Source organism: Physella acuta, unplaced genomic scaffold (assembly GCF_028476545.2).
Source record: "Physella acuta isolate Inbredline_101_S28 unplaced genomic scaffold, ASM2847654v3 ptg000402l, whole genome shotgun sequence".
Lineage (NCBI taxonomy): Eukaryota > Metazoa > Mollusca > Gastropoda > Physidae > Physella > Physella acuta.
The window spans coordinates 410,502-432,048 of NW_026731921.1; the positions used below are offsets into that span (position 1 = coordinate 410,502).

The window sequence follows — 21,547 nt, forward strand, 5'->3', positions numbered from 1 at the left end:
AATGTTTAATTGTCCCCAGACACCGCAATCAAGATAGAAAATATTTTTGTTTAATTGTCACCAGACACCGCCATCAAGATAGAAAATATTTTTGTTTAATTGTCCCCAGACGCCGCCATCAAGATAGAAAATGGAACCTTCAAGTGGGACAACGTCATGCCAGAACCTACGCTCAAAAAGTTGGCCAAAATAATTTACTTACATTCTTAGTCTAATGAATTTTTTTTTGTTATTCTTTAATGCTTTAACTATAGTGTTGTATCTGGTATAGTTGTATGCGATGTTTTAAGCTGTGGCTGAGATTATTACACTTGGATTAGTTCCCATTTAAACTTACAAAAACCTACTAAAATCTCCTTAAACCTACTAAAACCTACTGAAACCTACTTAAACCCACTAAACCTACTTAAACCCACTAAAACCTATTAAATCCTACTAATAACTCAAACCTACTAAGACCTACTAAAGCCTATTTAAAACTCCTAAAACCTCCTAAAAACTTACCTAAACCTAACAACTTATGTTTCCAGCATCAACATCAGCATCAAGCCTGGCAGTCTTGTGGCTGTTGTTGGCACTGTGGGCAGTGGCAAGTCTTCACTGCTGTCCGCCATCTTGGGGGAGATGACCAAGGTCAAGGGCAGGGTCACTGTCAGGGTAGGGGACATACAGTAGTATTAGAAGCAATCGTGCCAACCAGAGGCGTATCCATGTTTTCGTTGTAGGGGGAGCGAAAAGATCAAAAAAAGGCGCCGAATTTTTAACACGTTCTATATACGTGTATTATATACGTGTATTATATATAAATATATATATATATATATATATATATATATATATATATATATATATATATATATATATATATATATATATATATATATATATATAATTACTAGCTGTATATCATTACTTCGCTATGATGTAAAATAAATTGAAAGTAGCACTCTGAAGAAATAAGAAAAAACACACAATGTAGGCCGACAAAACAAAAATTCTATAATTCTAAACAACAACAACAAAAATATACACACACTACAACCAAAACAATGAACGTAACACAATCTGTTTTGTTATTCTTGTAAAAAAAAATTCTTACATAATAATTCCTGGGAAATTATTTAAGACAAGTGAAATAGGGGAAATAATCACTCTCTTAATATAAATATGTATATATCTACACATTTAATTATAAATGTCAAAACAAATAAATAATTTCTTTAGAATATAATGAAATTGATTAACACAATTCGTGTTTACAAAATGTTTTTGTCTATAATCAAAATTTAATATATAGTCATCATAAATGCTAAAGTATTACAGCATAATGAAAGTTTTTAAAATCAGAGTTGGTATAAAACCACGCATTTCGAGATCAAAGAAAAACACTTGGAATAACAGCCTACAGTTAACTAAAACTTGGTCTTTTATTTCAGATTATATACTTTTAATTAACTACTACTTCTTTGTTTTCTTTAAAGATCATTTTTAACATAGTGATAGGTATGAGTTAGATCACTGTATTGATCACCAACCTTTTTACTGGTAATTGCAAAAACAATATTCACAGAGTTTTACGTTTAAAAAGCTAATTTTCTGGCGGCATGGTACTTTGGTACATCATTACGCGTTTTTCTATTTGTACTTAACAGATCAGTTTGGGGTGGGTTGGGGGGGGGGAGGGTTCAACTTCATTCACCACTGTCCTGTCACTTAAGTCAATTATCCAACCCAGTGTATACCTAGGTGTGACATTAATGTCGACACAATTGTGGTGGTGAGGTGTGTGTGTGTGTGGGGGGGGGGGGGAGATAACCAACTCAGACTGAACATAGCATCAGTTTTTAGATGACTGCTCTAAACATACATATATATTACACAAATATATATTACACAAATATATATTACAGAAATAGATTTAAATAAGTAGCAGTGGTTATGACAATATTTGTTTTTACAGAGGGGTCCATGGGGGAGGGGGCTTGTCAAAATTTTCCCACCACTACGCAGTTTGCTCATAAGTAAATTTAAATAGAGGTGCCACATCAGTTGTATTTGTTTCTGTATTGTAATTATTTTTTAAATTAATCACACGATTCAAGCTGAATATATAAAGTAATTATGTGTGAAGTTTTATGTATAACATTTTCTAATTCAATTGGTCGTAAGCAAATACATTATACAGTTGCCTTAAACTTAACATCCCTCTTGCAAAGTGGTACTACCCGTAGAGGTTTTTTAAACATTGCAATGCATCATAATGGTTATTTTTAGAATGGCAAACTGATGCAGCTGTTAATACGTGTTGTAAACGTAGACACTACTAGACTAGTACAATAATGCTTAATTGCTGCATGAAAAGAAATCTTGTGATTTACATAGATGTGCCGATCAAAAATGTTTTTTAACAAATATCATTGTTTAAAACTTTGAGTTTAAAAAGTTTCCAAAAAGGCGCCACTTTGCTAAAAATCGCCAGAGGGGGAGTGGCCGCTCCCCCTGCTCCCCCCCTGCGTACGCTACTGGTGCCAACTGCCATCTATTTTATGAAAAATGTTTAAAATTGCTTGTTTTCAAAAACTGAAAAGTCTCGAGTTTGAACTCTCGGGCAGATGACGCTCGTTAGCTGGGGACAGCCACTCTTCTAAGAGAGACAACTCCAAAATCAAACAACTGCTATTGAAGCAAATCCAAAGAGAAAAGCAGGCTGAAATCGGAGTCAATTACCTCAATGGCGCATAACCAGTTGCCACGTATACTTAATTGTGTTGGAGGAAATCCCTTCCAACACTAAAATTAAGAACGAAGAAGAAGAATGTCCCTAAGTGACTGACGGAAAAAAATAAATCTACATGAAGCTTTATTTTGATATAAACATTTTTACTAAAACCATATCGTTTTTAACATAATTAAGATAAGACAAATGTTTAAAAATGTGTCCTATCTTAAGTTCTATCTGATAAAAATTTCCTTGATTGAAATTTTCAATCTAGTAATTAGATTGCCATTGTCAATCAACTTTAAGTTGACCATGTCATTCTAATTACTTAATTTATCATCTTTTGTTTCAATGACAGCTAGTTTTTTTTTTCTAAACTGCTAACGTTTGATTGACCTGTTATGTATGGTTGTATGGTGGTCTACCAGCACTGGCTAGTTTTTGACTGACCTGTTATGTATGGTTGTATGTGATCTACCAGCACTGGCTAGTTTTTTAATGACCTGTAGTGTATGGTTGTATGTGGTCCACTAGCACAACAACATCGCCTACGTACCTCAAGAGGCCTGGATACAGAATGCCACCTTACGTAACAACATCCTGTTTGCTACTGAGCTCAAATCCTCCCTGTACGAAAAGGTCATTGACGCATGCGCTTTAAGGTCAGACCTGGAGATTCTACCAGGTGGGGACATGACGGAGATTGGTGAAAAGGTGAGCGGTGGTGGTGATGTGGTGGTGTGGTGGTGATGTGGTGGTGGTGTGGTGGGGATGTGGTGGTGGTGTGGTGGTGGAGTGGTGGGGATGTGGTGGTGGTGATGTGGTGGGGGAGTGGTGGTGGTGATGTGGTGGGGATGTAGTGGTGGTGTGGTGGTGATGTGGTGGTGGTGTGGTGGGGGAGTGGTGGTGGTGATGTGGTGGGGATGTAGTGGTGGTGTGGTGGTGATGTGGTGGTGTGGTGGCGGTGTGGTGGTGATGTGGTGGGGACATGACGGAGATTGGTGAAAAGGTGAGCGGTGGTGATAAGGTGGTCATGTGGTGGTGGTGTGGTGGTGGTGTGGTGATGTGGTGGGGATGTGGTTGTGATGTGGTGGTGTGGTGGTGTTGTGGTGGTCATAATTTATTATTATCTTAAATAAATGAGAACATCTTTTAAATGTACTATCTTTCTTGAAATCTAATGAATATATTAAAAATGTCAATTGTTAAAATCATATAAATCAAACATTGAAAAGCAATGATTTTAGACAGTAGATTATATTATCCCATTAGTAGTCTGCCTTACAGCTAGTCCACACAGTCTAACATCCTTTGTAACATGTCTGTACTGCCCTCCCCCAGGGTATCAACATCTCCGGGGGTCAGAAGCAGCGGGTGTCCCTGGCCCGGGCAGTCTACAGCCGCTCAGACATCTACTTGCTGGATGACCCACTTAGCGCCGTGGACAGTCACGTGGGCAAGCACATCTTCCAGGAGGTCATCGGCAACAAGGGCATGCTCAAGGGCAAGGTCGGTCTATAGTTAGAGCTCCGTTGGTTTAGACTTTAGACAGATGGTTAACTTAATCCTTTCACTGGTTAACTAAATGTACCCAAGCTACAAATAATAAGCAATGTGATCTCCGTTGATTTAGAGGGCAGGTTAACTAAATGCTTGCAAGCTACAAATTATCACAATTCTTGTAATAAAATATTTTTGACGTATTTTTATTAGCAGCTTCGATAAACTATTTGTCATTATTTTATTTTTAATTTGTTTTTGTAAATACAGCGATTTTATTTTCATTACTATTTTTCTTATGTTATTATAATTTTTTATTTTTAACTTAAATAACCAATTTGCCATTATTAATGTATGTTTGTTGTGCCAGCATATAGCAATATGTTACTTAACTGTCTTATTCTAGCAGTTTGGTTAGGACTAAAATCTCTCTAAGTTTCTACTTAATTTGCATTCAACGTGTTTTTATTTTTTATAAAACTGAGTATTTTATCATGTGAAGCTTCTATTTGAAAGTGTCTTGGCAATGTTAATTTGTATTGTGTTGTTAGGGTGTTTGTCATCCATGGTGTCTAGTGGTGTCCTAATGTTGATGGTGTTATTTTGTTAGACCAGGGTGTTGGTGACCCATGGTGTCCACTGGCTGCCCATGGTAGACACCATCCTAGTGCTGAAGAATGGGGTGGTGTCTGAGATGGGCACGTACGAGCAGCTGGTGTCACATGATGGGGAGTTCGCCCAGTTCCTGAAGGAATATTTTATCCAGGAGGCTGATGCTGTGTCGGATGGTGAGGTGGATGTCGTTGAGGACCCAGAGAGTAAGTGTCATATGTCATTTGTCATATGTCATGCGTCATGTGTCATGTGTTATGTGTTATGTGTCCTGTGTCCTGTGTCATGAGTCATGAGTTATGTGTCATGTGTTATGTGTCATGTGTTTTGTGTCATGTGTCATGTGTTTTGTGTCATGTGTCATGCGTCTGGTGTCAGGTGTCACTTGTCATGTGTCATTTGTCATGTGTCATTTGACATGTCATATATCTTATATTATGGATTTCGATCTTATCCTATACTTGTGATGTAAACGTCATTTATACTAGTATCAACTTTCTATATTACATTAACTCGACTTGAATTTGGAAATAGATTCCTTGGTAAAATAATTTACACCTTACATATTTCAATGTCCACCTGTGCTAATACAATATCCACCTGTCTACCTGTAGTTGAGGAGATGAAGAAGCAAGTCTTGACCAGGCTGGAATCCATCACAGGTGTGTCATCAAACGACGAGGCTGGCAGGTAAGTCTGGTACAGTCTGGTACAGTCTGGTACAGTCTGGCACAGTCTGACACAGTCTGACACAGTCTGGCACAGTCTGGCACAGTCTGGCACAGTCTGGCACAGTCTGACACAGTCTGGCACAGTCTGACACAGTCTGGTACAGTCTGGTACAGTCTGGTACAGTCTGGCAAGTCTAGTACAGTCTGACACAGTCTGGCACAGTCTGGCACAGTCTGGGGTTGTTTTGTTTTGTGCACACCAGCAGCCTACAATCTAAAATACACTACATAACACGTGATGATAGCGGGTATGTAAACACTGTGCTAATCACCCTTTGTGTATGCATTAAATCTATTCTGTATGGTATAGGGATGCCTGCTAAAGTCTGAAAATAAATGGAATCATCAGCACATTTAAAAAGAAAAAAATAGTTTTAAGTGTTGGTTGTCTGTGCAGATCTCTGGACAAACAGTCGTACAGAAGAAAGCTGTCACTGACAGTGTCAGCACGGCGGGACAGCTGGACTGGGTCAGTCAGTCTGACGTCATCACACAGGCAGGAGGCTCTGACGTCATCACACAAGCAGGAGCGGTCAATGAGCCAATCAATTGTCAGCAGGAGGGGCCGTGGTGGGGGAAGGGGGGAGAGGGGCCCACATGGAGGAGAGAGGGGCCCACCGGGAGAGACAGGGAAGAAAGAGGGTGAGGAGAAGGGAGGGTTTGTTAGAGGTCAAAGGTTGGTGCTGGCAGAGACGGCAGAGACAGGTGGGGTGAGTCAACAGCAATTTTCTTTTTTGTTAACCAGAGATTATGTACAACTAGTTTTAGATCAACTTCAAACTTTATTTATCAAAATAGCAATATAAACATAAAGTGATATTTCAACGCCAAGGGTAGACAAAGGTACAGAATATAGTCCAAGTAAAGACAGAACAGACAGACCCGACGGGTTCCGAACCTACCATTCCACACGGCACCAAATCGCCTCGCCTTCCATGCATCAAGTCAGACGTGTAACCACGGGTCTGGCTGTTCTGTCTTTACTTGGACTAAATTCTGTACCTCTGTCTACCCTTGGCGTTAAAATATAACTTTATGTTTATATTGCTATTTCAGTTACAACGCCTGCTTCCACTCCTCACCAACTTTATTTATCTAATGCAAGATTTCTTTACAACACAAACTAGATTCTAATTTGTAATTAAATTATTTTAAGGCAGATGAATTAGAGTATACATCTTTCTGTATCCTCAGCATATAAGGGGATTGTGTGATCAGCACCGTGCAAATCCAACTTTAATCCTCTCCCCCCCCCCTGTTATAGTCTCGTATCAAACACAGCAGGAATCCCGCGTGTCTGTGCGAGAGTGCCTAGTCTCTAGCCTGTGAATTGAACTCAAGACTTTTGGGTTAGCAATCGTGTGCTCTACCACCCAGTCGCAAGGTCCCAAAAAATTGTTCAAAACTTGTCATTTCATGTCAGAATATTGAACAACAGTTCCCATTTCATAGAACTATCAATTGTATAGTTGAGTGAAGTTGATTTTCCTACAACTATCAATTGTATAGCTGAGCGAAGTTGATTTTCCTACAACTATCAAATGTATAGTTTAGTGAAGTTGATTTTCCTACAACTATCAATTGTATAGCAGAGTGAAGTTAATTTTCCTACAACTATCAATTGTATAGTTTAGTGAAGTTGATTTTCCTACAACTATCAATTGTATAGCTGAGTGAAGTTGATTTTCCTACAACTATCAATTGTATAGTTTAGTGAAGTTGATTTTCCTACAACTATCAAATGTATAGCTGAGTGAAGTTGATTTTGCTACAACTATCAATTGTATAGCTGAGTGAAGTTGATCGATCATAAACTGCTGGTCTATGTGTGAACTTACCTGTGCAGGTGAAGTTGATAGATCATAAACTGCTGGTCTATGTGTGAACTTACCTGTGCAGGTGAAGTTGATCGATCATAAACTGCTGGTCTATGTGTGAACTTACCTGTGCAGGTGAAGTTGATAGATCATAAACTGCTGGTCTATGTGTGAACTTACCTGTGCAGGTGAAGTTGATAGATCATAAACTGCTGGTCTATGTGTGAACTTACCTGTGCAGGTGAAGTTGATAGATCATAAACTGCTGGTCTATGTGTGAACTTACCTGTGCAGGTGAAGTTGATAGATCATAAACTGCTGGTCTATGTGTGAACTTACCTGTGCAGGTGAAGTTGATCGATCATAAACTGCTGGTCTATGTGTGAACTTACCTGTGCAGGTGAAGTTGATAGATCATAAACTGCTGGTCTATGTGTGAACTTACCTGTGCAGGTGAAGATGAAAGTGTACCTGGACTACATCCGGTCCGTTGGTTCCTACTCCACCATCTTCAGCTTCCTGTGTTACCTGGTCTACATGGGCAGCAACATTTTTTCTGGCATCTGGCTCAGCCAATGGACGGACGACACGTACCTGGCCAACAGATCGCTCAGCAACACCACCGAGTACACGGACAGGACGAACTTGTACATTGGGCTGTACGGCGGGCTCGGGGTCATACAAGGTCAGTCAGGGTCAAGGTCAATTCGTGTACGTCAAGGTCATTATATTAGTGATATAAATTGTCAGTCAGGGTCAAGGTCGATTCGTGTACGTCAAGGTCATTATATTAGTGATATAAATTGTCAGTCAGGGTCAAGGTCGATTTGTGTAATTCAAGGTCATTATAATAGTGTTATACAGGTTCAAGTAGGGTCATGGTCATTGTGTGTTAGACAAGGTCATTTTATTGAGTTGTAAAAATTCAATGAAGTGAAGTAATGTTTCAGTATGGTGTTCTATTGATGTGACTCACTGATGTGTAACGACCTTGACCTATGTTGCAGGTGTGTTCATCTACACGTTCTCCTCCTCCTTGCTGGTCAAGACAGTGGTGGCCTCAAACGTGCTGCACAACTCTATGATGCACAACATCATGCGATCACCCATGTCCTTCTTTGATACAACACCTACTGGTGAGTACACGTTATGTGTGTAGTGTGTCATTAGAAACTACAGCCACTGGTCAGTTAACATTGTGTGTAGTGTGTTATTAGATACTACCGCCACTGGTCAATGCACGTGTTGTATGTAGTGTGTGAGGTGTCTTTATGTGTACCATGTACTGGTCAACGTTTGTTATGTCTTATGTAGCTGTAATATATTAAATACACAGTGCACTGGTCAGTCTACATTATATGTGTTACACATTTTTGAAGTAAACTTCGAGGTATGTCGTGTTATGGTTATTCAATGTGAAAGAGGAACAGGAAAATAGTTACATCACTTCAACATGCAACGAGATGTCATTTCTTGAAGGCCTTACTCAGGTCGAAGTGTCACACATTTCTCTCTGCCCAGCTGCCAACCATTTCTCTCTGCCCAGGTCGTATCGTCAACCGTTTCTCTCTGCCCATGTCGTATCGTCAACCGTTTCTCTCTGCCCTCTGCCAACCATTTCTCTCTGCCCAGCTGCCAACCATTTCTCTCTGCCCAGGTCGTATCGTCAACCGTTTCTCTCTGCCCTGTGTCAAACATTTCTCTCTGCCCAGGTCGTATCGTCAACCATTTCTCTCTGCCCAGGTCGTATCGTCAACCGTTTCTCTCTGCCCAGCTGCCAACCATTTCTCTCTGCCCAGGTCGTATCGTGAACCGTTTCTCTCTGCCCAGCTGCCAACCATTTCTCTCTGCCCAGGTCGTATCGTCAACCATTTCTCTCTGCCCAGGTCGTATCGTCAACCGTTTCTCTCTGCCCAGCTGCCAACCATTTCTCTCTGCCCAGGTCGTATCGTCAACCGTTTCTCTAAAGACGTGGACGTCCTGGACAACATGCTGCCCAACGTCCTACGTCAGAGTGTCCACAGTATGGGCCGGATGTTGATCTCACTCATCCAGATCTCCTACAGCACACCCATAGTCCTGTGTGTCATCGTGCCAGTCGTCGTACTCTATGTTCTCATGCAGGTCAGTCAACTTTGACCTCCTCACCTTTGACCTCCTCACCTTTGACCTCCTCACCTTTGACCTCCTCACATTTGACCTCCTCACCTTTGACCTCCTCGCATTTGACCTCCTCACCTTTGACCTCCTCACCTTTGACCTGACATAGACACCAGCAGTTATTGTTTGTAGCTTTGTTTCTTAAAATTTAATTTTAAAATTCTTTTAACCATGTGCTATTTAAAGTGCTCATTGATAAAATTAACGACACGCCCCAGTTTTAGACTACTCTGATCCCCTCTACCCCCACATGACATAGACCCAATAATTTTTTTTTACCAGCCCCGAACCAGAGCCTAAACAAATTAGCCAGTATCAGTACTCCTAATATGGCAAAATGTTCAAGTTCATTTTTGGACACTTTTTTCTTTTATTGTAATATTTGACGTAATGTCCTCAAACAGAATAAAAGATAAACATTAGACATGCCTTTACCCATCTTTTGTATGAATTATTTAAATTTAATGTAGCTGCTTCCAACCTACTCTTATTAAACCTGTAATTATTTCATTGTTTAACTCTGTTCAGTCATATTAATTAAATCTATCTAATTAAGCCCACGTTAATTATGTAACCCCCTCCCCCAGAGAGTCTACATCCCAGCCTCCCGTCAGATCCGCCGTATCGACTCCACCACCAAGTCCCCCATCTACGTCCACTTCTCCGAGACCCTGAGCGGTGTGTCCAGTATACGGGCGTACGGCGCACAGGACAGGTTCAACCAGCACTCGATGGATCTAGTGGACCACAACCTCAAGTTCTACTTCAGTAGCATTGTGGCTACCAGGTGAGATGCTGTGGCTACCAGGTGAGGTGGTGTGGCTACCAGGTGAGGTAGTGTGGCTACCAGGTGAGGTAGTGTGGCTACCAGGTGAGGTGGTGTGGCTACCAGGTGAGGTGGTGTGGCTACCAGGTGAGGTGGTGTGGCTACCAGGTGAGGTGGTGTGGCTACCAGGTGAGGTGGTGTGGCTACCAGGTGAGATGGTGTGGCTACCAGGTGAGATGATGTAGCTACAGGGTGAGGTGGTGTGGCTACATTGTGGCTACCAGGTGAGATGATGTAGCTACAGGGTGAGGTGGTGTGGCTACATTGTGGCTACCAGGTGAGATGGTGTGGCTACCAGGTGAGGTGGTGTGGCTACATTGTGGCTACCAGGTGAGATGGTGTGGCTACCAGGTGAGATGGTGTGGCTACCAGGTGAGATGATGTAGCTACAGGGTGAGGTGGTGTGGCTACATTGTGGCTACCAGGTGAGATGATGTAGCTACAGGGTGAGGTGGTGTGGCTACATTGTGGCTACCAGGTGAGATGGTGTGGCTACCAGGTGAGGTGGTGTGGCTACATTGTGGCTACCAGGTGAGATGGTGTGGCTACCAGGTGAGATGGTGTGGCTACCAGGTGAGATGATGTAGCTACAGGGTGAGGTGGTGTGGCTACATTGTGGCTACCAGGTGAGATGATGTAGCTACAGGGTGAGGTGGTGTGGCTACATTGTGGCTACCAGGTGAGATGGTGTGGCTACCAGGTGAGGTGGTGTGGCTACATTGTGGCTACCAGGTGAGATGGTGTGGCTACCAGGTAAGGTGGTGTGGCTACATTGTGGCTACCAGGTGAGATGGTGTGGCTACCAGGTGAGGTGGTGTGGCTACATTGTGGCTACCAGGTGAGATGGTGTGGCTACCAGGTGAGGTGGTGTGGCTACATTGTGGCTACCTGGTGAGATGGTGGGGCTACCAGGTGAGATAGTGTGGCTACATTGTGGCTACCAGATGAGATGGTGTGGCTACATTGTGGCTACCAGGTGAGGTGGTGTGGCTACAGGGTGAGATGGTGTGGCTACCATGTTAGACATTGTTGCTACTTTTTTTTTTTTTTTTTTTTTTTTTTAAATATTTATTTCTTTAGTGCAGTACCAATTGAGCATCCAGATTATGCTTCAAATCGTTAACTATTTCTGTCATATGTGAAGGTACTTGTATCTGGGTGTCTCTGTGGCGTGTAACTACAAGTCCATCTGTGGGGGTACTTTCATTAACAACCACAGTGTAGGGGGTTCCAAGTTGATCATTTCTTTTAAAATGTGCATCGATTGTGCTTCCGTGATCAGATGCATTAAATAATGAAATAGACATTGTGCTTTTTTTTTTTTTAAATAGAAATTGTTGCTACCAATCAGCCTATGTTTAAGAAAGACTTTTATTAATCTCCATTGGGTAAAAACGAAGTTACTATAATTTGTTTCTCAGCTAAGATCCGATATTGTGTATCGGTAGGCCAGAGTATTTGTTTTATTAAAGAACAAATAAGGATTTTTAAAAAAATATTTTAGTATCATTTGTTAACAGGAATGAGTATTAAAAAAGTACGGTACTTATTAAATATCAAGCCTACTTTTGTTAAAGTTATTGATTTTTAATGTGTCTTTGAAGCTTTGTTTTTCTATCAAGAGTTACGGGTCCTATAGTATAGCCAGAGTTATGTGTCCTAGTTAAGTCCGCCAAGAGTTACTGGACTTTGTTCCCCTGAATGATGCAACAATTGTTTACCTCTCACCAGCTGGCTACAGATCCGCCTACAGTTTCTGGGCAACATCATCGTGCTGGCTGCAGCTATGTTCGCTCAGGCTGACACTGGTCTCAGCGCTGGTCTGGCTGGTCTAGCTGTCTCTTACGCCCAGCAGGTCAGTCATTATCTCCCCTGGTTTAATTAACCTCTCTACAGTCAAATTTAATCACCGGCAGGATTCTGACGTTCTTTTTAAGACATTTTAATACCTATATGTGAGCTTCACATTTCCTATAAGGCAATAATTTTTAAACCTAAAACAATTTGCGAGACAATGGCTCTATGATTACTACTTGATAAATAATAAATTTAATACAAATAATTTTACATTTGAGTTAAGAAAAAGTTTTAGCTAAGCCTTTATTTAATAAATAAAAAAATAAAAAATAAATGGTTAATAAATTTTCAATTATTTACAATTTAATGCGTTATCTTAGTTTTTATTTTGTTTTAATGTATCATTGTTTAAATATGTGTCGTACTTTAATTGTCAGGTGACCAATGCCCTGTCACAAGTCATCCAGGTGGCGACCCAAGCGGAGACAAACATCGTGTCAGCTGAGAGAATCTTGGAATACTCGGAGTTGAAAAATGAGGTGTGTAGCAAAATCGGAATATTTATCAAGGGAGGTAACAAGTGTTTCTGCAAAAATATAAAAATATTCATGGTTATCTACCTTGAACTATAAACTGCTCAGTTTGACTTCTTTTTAAAATTTAAGTTTATTTTATAGTACGAAAAAATGTTATAGTTTTTCTTACATACCTTGTGAATATTTCACTGCATTTTAATTGCCGATGCACTTCAATAAACATAATGTAGTTATTTCCCACGATATAAACAAAGTCACGTGGTAATGTTTTGACCAGGCACCCTGGAGCAACCCTGAGGTGAAACTACCTAAACCCTGGCCACAGGACGGTCAGGTCGACCTTGATGACCTTCAGATCAGGTACAGGGAGGGTCTGGAACTGGTCCTGAAAGGCATCACCTGTCAGCTGAAGGCTGGTGAGAAGGTGAGAGACTAGTGTTAGTGTGAGGATGAGAGAAAAGATTAGGGTGAGGGTGAGGATTAAAGTGAGGGAAAGATTAGGGTGAGGGTGAGGATTAAAGTGGGGGGAAAGATTAGGGTGAGGACGAGGGTTAAAGTGGGGGGAAAGGTGAGGGTGAGGGTGAGGATTAAAGTGAGGGAAAAGGTGAGGGTGAGGGTGAGGATTAAAGTGAGGGAAAAGGTGAGGGTGAGGGTGAGGATTAAAGTGAGGGAAAAGGTGAGGGTGAGGGTGAGGATTAAAGTGAGGGAAAAGGTGAGGGTGAGGGTGAGGATTAAAGTGAGGGAAAAGATTAGGGTGAGGGTGAGGACGAGGATTAAAGTGAAGGGTGTGGGTTGACATTTTTTTTTTTGGCTACTTTTGAACTAATAGTATTTACAGATGTAATAAGGCACTCGACTAATAAATAATGTAAAATACATTCTACTATAAAAGTATGCAGCTTACCAATATAAACAACATCTGATCAGAGTAAAAATGTACTTAAGTTTTCTATGAGTTGAGTTTTTCTTCTTGTTCAGGTCGGCATAGTGGGCAGGACAGGGGCGGGTAAATCTTCCCTCTCTGTGGCACTCTTCCGTCTGGTGGAGCCAGCAGCAGGTACACTGTCTATAGACCAGCAGAACATCTCACAGATTGGTCTACACGACCTGCGCAAGAACATCACCATCCTGCCGCAGGTACAGTGTTACATCACCTGTCACAGGTTTTATATCCCCTGCCACAGGTTTTATCTCACCTGTCACAGGTTTTATATAACATGTCACATTATAGCTTAAATTTACGTCAACATGTATAGTTATATACATGCCGCAGGTATAGTTTTACATCACCTGCCACAAGTACAGAGTTATATCACGCACAATACTTTGGTAGCGTTCAATGTAGACAACATCTGAATCTTTAATCCATATTTTTATTGTCTGCTGTGTTATTTTTCATCATTCGATAGGTAAATTAAAGGAAAGTCCTATGATAAAATAAATCGTCTACAAAAAAAGTAAAATGTTAGCCACACCAACTACACACACACACACACACACACTACTACACAATACCCAAACAACACCCACACACAACCCACACAACACCCACACACTACCCACATAACATCCACACAACAACCACACAACAACCACACAACACTCACACTCACCCACACACCACCCACACACCACCCACACAATACCCACACACCACCCACACACCACCTACACCCTTGTTACACTATACATAAAACCTTCTAACCCCTACCATCGCCCCACCCCCCACCATCGCCCCACCCCCAGGATCCTGTGATATTCTCGGGCACCCTGCGCATGAACCTTGACCCAGCCGAGCTGTTCACAGAGAACCAATTGTGGGAGGCCCTAGAACACGCCCACCTCAAGGACTTTGTCCTCACCCTGCCTGCAAAGCTGGACTACGAGTGTGGGGAGGGCGGGCAGAACCTCAGGTAGGTTGGTGGAGTGTGTGGGGTTTATGATGGTGTGTGGGCAGTACCTCTGTGTGGGGGTGTGTGGGGTATATGATGGTGTGTAGGCAGTACATCAGGTAGGTTGGTGGAGTGTGTGGGGGTGTGTGGGCAGTATGTCTGTGTGGGGGTGTGTGGGCAGTATGTCTGTGTGGGGGTGTGTGGGCAGTATGTCTGTGTGGGGGTGTGTGGGCAGTATGTCTGTGTGGGTGTGTGTGGGCAGTACGTCTGTGTGGGGGGGGTGTGGGCAGTACGTCTGTGTGGGGGTGTGTGGGCAGTACGTCTGTGTGGGGGTGTGTGGGCAGTATGTCTGTGTGTGGAAGGTGGCAGTAGCTCAGGTAGGTTGTTGCAATGTGCGGGGTGTATAATGGTGTGGGAAAATCCTCAGGTGTGCGGGGAGGATGGCTACCAGTATGTTGTTTGGCCATCCTGTTAGAGCTGTATATTTAAACTGATCTGTTCTGGTAATGGGGGGGGGGATGGGAGGTTGGGCACACCATTTGGTAAGCTATAGCTCTAAGCTTGGTGACAGTGCGACATTATGGCGCGCTTGTTTTGTTCCAGCATGGGCCAGCGTCAGCTGATCTGTCTGGCACGGTGCCTGCTGAGAAAGTCCAAGATCCTGGTGCTAGACGAGGCCACGGCTGCCGTTGACATGGAAACGGACGATCTCATCCAGAAGACCATCAGGTCAGAGTTCAAGGCCAGCACCGTCCTGACGATAGCCCACAGACTCAACACCATCATGGACTACGACAGGTACGGCAACATGTGGCGACGTCACTCCCAGATGTGGGAGGGAGGGTGGGGAGGGTCCTACGGCTGGGTCCTTCATGGCTCCAAGGTTGCTGACAGTACTCTATTATGGTTGGTGATGACAGTATACTATTTTCAGTGTCCTATTGGTTGGTTTCTATTGGCCTAATGTCTGTGTACCCATACAGTCAATCAATAGGTCCCCAGAGTGGTGAATGTTTTCATGGAGTTGCCTTAAGTTTAGTCGAGAAACTGTTGAGAATATCTTGAACAACAGAGACCTTTCATTTACACGCATCTGCCGTCCTTACATTATGTGTGTAGACTACAGTCAACCTAATCAGGTTGTTTACACATTGTGTATGTACACATTGTGTACAGTAAAACCTAACCCAGTTGTTTACACATTGCGTGTACACATTGTGTGTGTACACACTGTGTATGTACACATTGTGTACAGTAAAACCTAACCCTGTTCTTTACGTCCCCTAGGGTCATCGTGATGGACAGGGGGTTGATCAAAGAGATGGACACGCCCCAAGCCCTGCTCAGCAACCCCGAGTCAGCCTTCTACTCCATGGCAAAGGACGCCAATCTCGTCTAATGGGCGTGGCCAATCTGGTCGAGTGGGCGTGGTCACTGTGGTGTAATGGGCGTGGTCACAATGTGGTCGTGTCTTTGGCCCAACGTGTGGTCTATTGTTATTCTGCGCCCATTGCCACTATTACCAGAATCTGGATTACCGAATGCAGAGGTAGTCTGAAGTTATTTACATGACAAGAATGTTACTAAATTACTGTGTAATTTCTGAATAAAACTTACTTTACAACAAGAGAATGTACTTTCATTTATCGTCGTCTACCAGTTTTATATTATATCTCATCCCACCTCATCACCAACACCATCTCACCTTAGCAGCACCCCACAATGGCCCCCCACCCACCCAACCACCACCCAACCACCACCCCACCCCACTCTGTAACAGGGCTGATAAAAACCAGCTGCCTACTTCACTTTGCTGTCTGCTTCAACATTCTGGCGGGGGCATAATCGATTTGACACTGTCAATTTAGACACATAAATATATGACACTGTCAATTTAGACACATATATCTGACACTGTCAATTTAGACACATATATGTGACACTGTAAATTTAGACACATATATGTGACACTGTCAATTTAGACACATATATGTGACACTGTCAATTTAGACACATATATGTGACACTGTCAATTTAGACACATATATGTGACACTGTCAATTGAGACACATATATATGACACTGTCAATATAGACATATATAGTGACGCTGTCAATTTAGACACATATGTGACACTGTCAATTTAGACACATATATGTGACACTGTCAATTTAGACAAATATATGTGACACTGTCAATTTAGACTTATATGTGACACTGTCAATGTAGACATATATGTGACACCGTCAATGTAGACATATATAGTAACACTGTCTATGTAGACATATATGTGACACTGTCAAAGTAGACATATATGTGACACTGTCAATGTAGACATATATATGACACCGTCAATGTAGACATATATGTGACACTGTCAATGTAGACATATATGTGACACTGTCAATGTAGACATATATGTGACACTGTCAATGTAGACATATATGTGACACCGTCAATGTAGACATATATGTGACACTGTCAATGTAGACATATATGTGACACTGTCAATGTAGACATATATGTGACACTGTCAATGTAGACATATATGTGACACTGTCAATGTAGACATATATGTGACACTGTCAATGTAGACATATATAGTGACACTGTCTATGTACACCTGCCACGTGACACGGCGAATTCTATACCCCCCCCCTCCCCATCTACCCTTAATTTCAAGCTGCAAGACATAGACTATTTCCACGGGCTCCTAAGAAGGGCCAAATCCCGGGTCCCCACCACTGACTCCTATCAAGGACCCCACCGTGGGCCAACACCGGGGGCTGCTAGTGTGGCCCTACACGCAGGCAGTCACTACCCACTCACCCAACACGCCACGCCTGTTTCCTTACACTTACACTTACACGGACATTTGAGTCGAAAGTCGTTTTGGTCACCGTGTTTATTTTAGTCCGTTATTCATTTAAAAAAAACATAATTGTCTGAGCGAGCTAATGTTGAGGTCACGTGACATTGGCTGAAACTTCCCCACGACCCAGTGAACTAGATTAACGTGAGTACTGAGGTACACACGCACACCCACAAATAGCTCACCGCTTGGTGTGACATCATCTGGTTGAGCTACTGCTTCATTAGGGTCACTTTACACCATCAGCTTCGTTGTCTTCCCACATCTGTGTCAAAGTTCAAGGTCAATGAGATACTTGTTTGCTCCAAACCGGAAGTTGACCCAAAATTAACAACAGGTTAAGTGTCTTAAAAGAGGACTTTTGTCCTAAGTTATTTTTTTTTCTGTAACTGTTCGCAGTTCTTTCAATTATTTTTTCAAACTTTTGTATCTTCCTCACCCACTGAACCAGCGACTCGCTGAATGGTGCGCCCTGTGGCACGCAAGTTTGGAGCGCCAATTTGTCTCGCTTGGTCGTCTGCTGCACCTGCCTGAAGAACCCAATAGCAGACGACACCCAGCTGCGCCAGCAACCACCGGCACACAGCTGAGGCCGACAACAACAGCGTTTGTTTGACGTCTCGCTTCGTATTTTTTCAATTCACGAATTGTCCAAGTCGTCAGAAAAATGTCCAATTTAATTAGCATCACCCGTAGGTAGAAGTTCGAGCGTATAGATGGTTTCAAATTTCGGCAAATGATATGACCCCACCCTGAATTCTTCAACTCTTAACCGGCTTCTGCTTCCACATCTGCTGGCAGAGGTCGCGACCTTGTGGACAGCGCATGCGCGGTGTACTCTCGTCCCCGGAAGAATTTCTTTTTTTTACTTTCTCGTGTAGCGGGAAGTAAATCTTGTAAACAATCGAAATTGAGATTTTGACAAATATTGTCGTTTTACACCTTCCTGAGTCGGAAAAACCCTGTTTTGCAATCTTGTTTGTATGTTTATCTTTGTGTGTGTGAGTATGTGAACACGATAACCTGATTACCGTTTCAGTTATGTGGACTAAATTCCAAAATATAAACATTAGATCCTATATGTAGGCTTCTTTCAACTTCTGAGCTTTTTCCAATTGTGACGTGGCCTAGATGTTCATAGCGAAAGCGTGTAGGCACGGAGAGATTGGGTGTGAGAGTGGCCTCCCCTAACAAGTGTGTGGTATCGTCAACTTAGGGTAGCATGTAGTCAGTGTTTTCGTGAATGTTCACTGTTTCTCTGTTGTATTTGGAAAATTATATTGGATTATTACATTTGAACTGTGTTTTAAATTGTGTTATACCTTGTTCCACTATGAAATGGAAAGCTAACCATAACAAGTGAGGGCTTAAGTCCGGGATTTGAACACAACAAGATTTTTGAGAAGTTTTACCCCTAGACAAAAAGGAAAATATCCAGTATCAACAGCAGCGTTAGAGCCGACATGAAAATATCGAATGTCAACAGCAGCGTCACAACCGACTTGAAAATGTCTAGTATCAACAGCAGCGTCACAACCGACTAGAAACTTTCTAGTATTAACGGCATCGTTACAGCCGACTAGAAAACATCTAGTATTAACGGCATCGTTACAGCCGACTGGAAAGTGTCTAGTATTAACGGCAGCAGTCATCGCCGACGTGAAAAGACTTCGTATCAACAGCCACAAAACTTGTGAACAGTGCTGCAGACATCATGGCCATAAATAATGACATTAAAAATACAGTGATAAAGCTAGGAGAGAAGTTGAGAGAACTTGCTAGCTACAAAGTGGACTACATTAGCATAGCAAGTAAGTTATCAAATTTTAGAGCTACAATATTAGCATCTCAGTCCTTGAGCACATCAGAAGCAAATCATTGCGTCGCCACCAACATGAAAGCTCTAGCTACTGTCCCACTTGCAGAAGACCTAGTCAACCAGACACGCAATCTAGGCAACAAGTCAACAGAGTGGAGAACTAGGTCAAGGGCAGCTGAGCAGAAGGTAACTTTAATCCAGTATCAAGTTCATAGTCTTTTTAAAGATACTAATGAGACTTTAATTATAGTTAAAGACTGTGATGTCAAGATAGCAGGATCGAAACAAAAATGTTTGGACTCCAGAGCCAGAGCTGAGCAGAAGAGCCAGAGCCAACGCCAGAGCCAGTGCCAGAGCCAGTGCCAGAGCCAGTGCCAGAGCCAAAGTCAGAGCCAGAGCCCGTGCCAGAGCCCGTGCCAGAGCCCGTGCCAGAGCCAAAACCAGAGCCAGAGCCAAAACCAGAGCCAGAGCCAAAACCAGAGCCAGAACCAGAGCCGAAGCCAGAGCCGGAGCCAAAACCAGAGCCAAAGCCAAAACCAGAGCCAAAGCCAGAGCCAAAACCAAAGCCAGAGCGAGAGCCAAAGCCAGAGCGAGATCCAGATCGACATCCAGAGCCAAAGACTGTACCAAAATTAGAGTGGTGTACGAACTTGTATTATATGAATAGCTTCTAGTTTTCATTGTCATCATTGACTAGATTTATTTCAACATATCTCACTTCATAAAACGAAAGGGAAGTAACATTGTTCTGATGTATTGTAATTCAATTCAAATGCTTTATTGATGACAAATGTTTTTTTTAAAAAAAAAACCTTGTTGACTTAGAGACTAGACGTATAAAGCTATAAGTAGTTAATTCATGCGTACGTCCAACATTTTACTGTAGATATATAATTTTTACTCGCCATCATTTATTTATAGGGAGATTTAAAGCATGTAAAAGGTCAGATAAATATTTTGTTAAAATTTTTACTGTACATGTTAAGTAGTTGTGCAGGATAGACCTTAGAAATGCTGTTTAATTTAAAGAAAAATAAGAAACCTCTTTTTTTTAGGGGGGAGGTGTGACGTGGCCTAGATGTTCATAGCGAAAGCGTGTAGGCACGGAGAGATTGGGTGTGAGAGTGGCCTCCCCTAACAAGTGTGTGGTATCGTCAACTTAGGGTAGCATGTAGTCAGTGTTTTCGTGAATGTTCACTGTTTCTCTGTTGTATTTGGAAAATTATATTGGATTATTACATTTGAACTGTGTTTTAAATTGTGTTATACCTTGTTCCACTATGAAATGGAAAGCTAAGCATAACACCAATACCTGGAAGCGGTCCTCTATTGCAGGTTCTTCGATAACATTCACAATACGATATGGGTGGGGGTGGGTTTCTGATCACTGTCAAATGGTGGTTTAAATGTGTACGTTTCTTAAAAATCTAAATTATCATCCTATTTTGGGGAGAAAACCAAAACGACTACTGCGCTGTAGTCTGTTCTTGCATGGACAAAAGCTATGGAAGCAAATCCGGAAAGAAAAACTGGTTAAAGTCACGATCAGGTGGCAATGTTACGCATGACATGTTGACACGAAATGTTTTATTGAGCTCGGGGTAAATCCCGTCTAATATATTACAATTAAGAACAAAGACGAAGAAGGAAGGTGATGTTATATCATATTTTCTAAAGCAGCATATTATAAGAAGGTTTGACCTGGCTGTGTTTTCTCACAAATGTCCCTCCATCTGCTGTAGCCAGGGTCTACTAGACGTGTCATAATTACCTGACTAGTTGACACGATAATACGAGGACGTCCAGGGGAGATAACTAATGATTTGTTGGCTTGATCTAGTTTAGTTACATTTTAATTAGTTCAAGGGTTGTTTGAAGGCCAAGGTTGGGCGGACAACCTGACCGCGAGGTTGTTATAGAACACGTGACCGCCCCACTTGTCCAACCCGGATGGTGACGTCACCAGCTCATTGTTTCACGTGCGGACGTGAGAAAAGCTGCTCACTCATGACGGATGTGTCGTGACCCAGGGGTCGAAAGTGTGACCTTAGCGACCTGTGGCATGGTGGGCCCGCTGTAAGGAGTCTTTGTTAGCTTAGTCAATGAAGCTACTTATGTGTGACGCTACTTATGTATGACTCTACTTATTTATGACTCTACTTATGTGTGACTCTACTTATGTGTGACTCTACTTATGTATGACTCTACTTATATGTGACTCTACTTATGTGTGACTCTACTTATTTATGACTCTACCGTTGTGTGA

At 42.1% G+C, this 21,547-nt stretch overlaps 2 protein-coding genes across 4 annotated transcripts in view; both read left to right on the forward strand.

Annotated features, from left to right (window-relative positions):
- The window catches only part of LOC131942355 (multidrug resistance-associated protein 1), a 28,931-nt gene extending 12,752 nt beyond the window's left edge, over nt 1-16,179 (forward strand). For all 3 annotated transcript variants that reach the window (XM_059302186.1, XM_059302187.1, XM_059302188.1), the window contains 18 exons: nt 110-179; nt 531-657; nt 3,254-3,433; nt 4,061-4,228; nt 4,830-5,037; nt 5,446-5,521; nt 5,960-6,272; nt 7,833-8,064; nt 8,387-8,515; nt 9,322-9,503; nt 10,127-10,326; nt 12,097-12,220; nt 12,600-12,701; nt 12,976-13,122; nt 13,677-13,835; nt 14,445-14,611; nt 15,194-15,388; nt 15,878-16,179. In XM_059302186.1, coding sequence (XP_059158169.1) covers nt 110-179; nt 531-657; nt 3,254-3,433; nt 4,061-4,228; nt 4,830-5,037; nt 5,446-5,521; nt 5,960-6,272; nt 7,833-8,064; nt 8,387-8,515; nt 9,322-9,503; nt 10,127-10,326; nt 12,097-12,220; nt 12,600-12,701; nt 12,976-13,122; nt 13,677-13,835; nt 14,445-14,611; nt 15,194-15,388; nt 15,878-15,989 — 2,891 coding nt within the window. In that variant the 3' untranslated portion in view covers nt 15,990-16,179. The remainder of the gene's footprint in view (nt 1-109; nt 180-530; nt 658-3,253; nt 3,434-4,060; nt 4,229-4,829; nt 5,038-5,445; nt 5,522-5,959; nt 6,273-7,832; nt 8,065-8,386; nt 8,516-9,321; nt 9,504-10,126; nt 10,327-12,096; nt 12,221-12,599; nt 12,702-12,975; nt 13,123-13,676; nt 13,836-14,444; nt 14,612-15,193; nt 15,389-15,877) is intronic.
- Nucleotides 16,180-19,096: 2,917 nt separating this feature from the next.
- LOC131942346 (uncharacterized) lies at nt 19,097-19,666 on the forward strand (the record flags this gene model as incomplete). The annotated part of the gene is made up of 2 exons (XM_059302163.1): nt 19,097-19,273; nt 19,388-19,666. Coding segments are annotated over exons 1-2 (376 nt in total), but the record flags the coding sequence as incomplete, so codon positions are not given.
- Nucleotides 19,667-21,547: the final 1,881 nt, after the last annotated feature.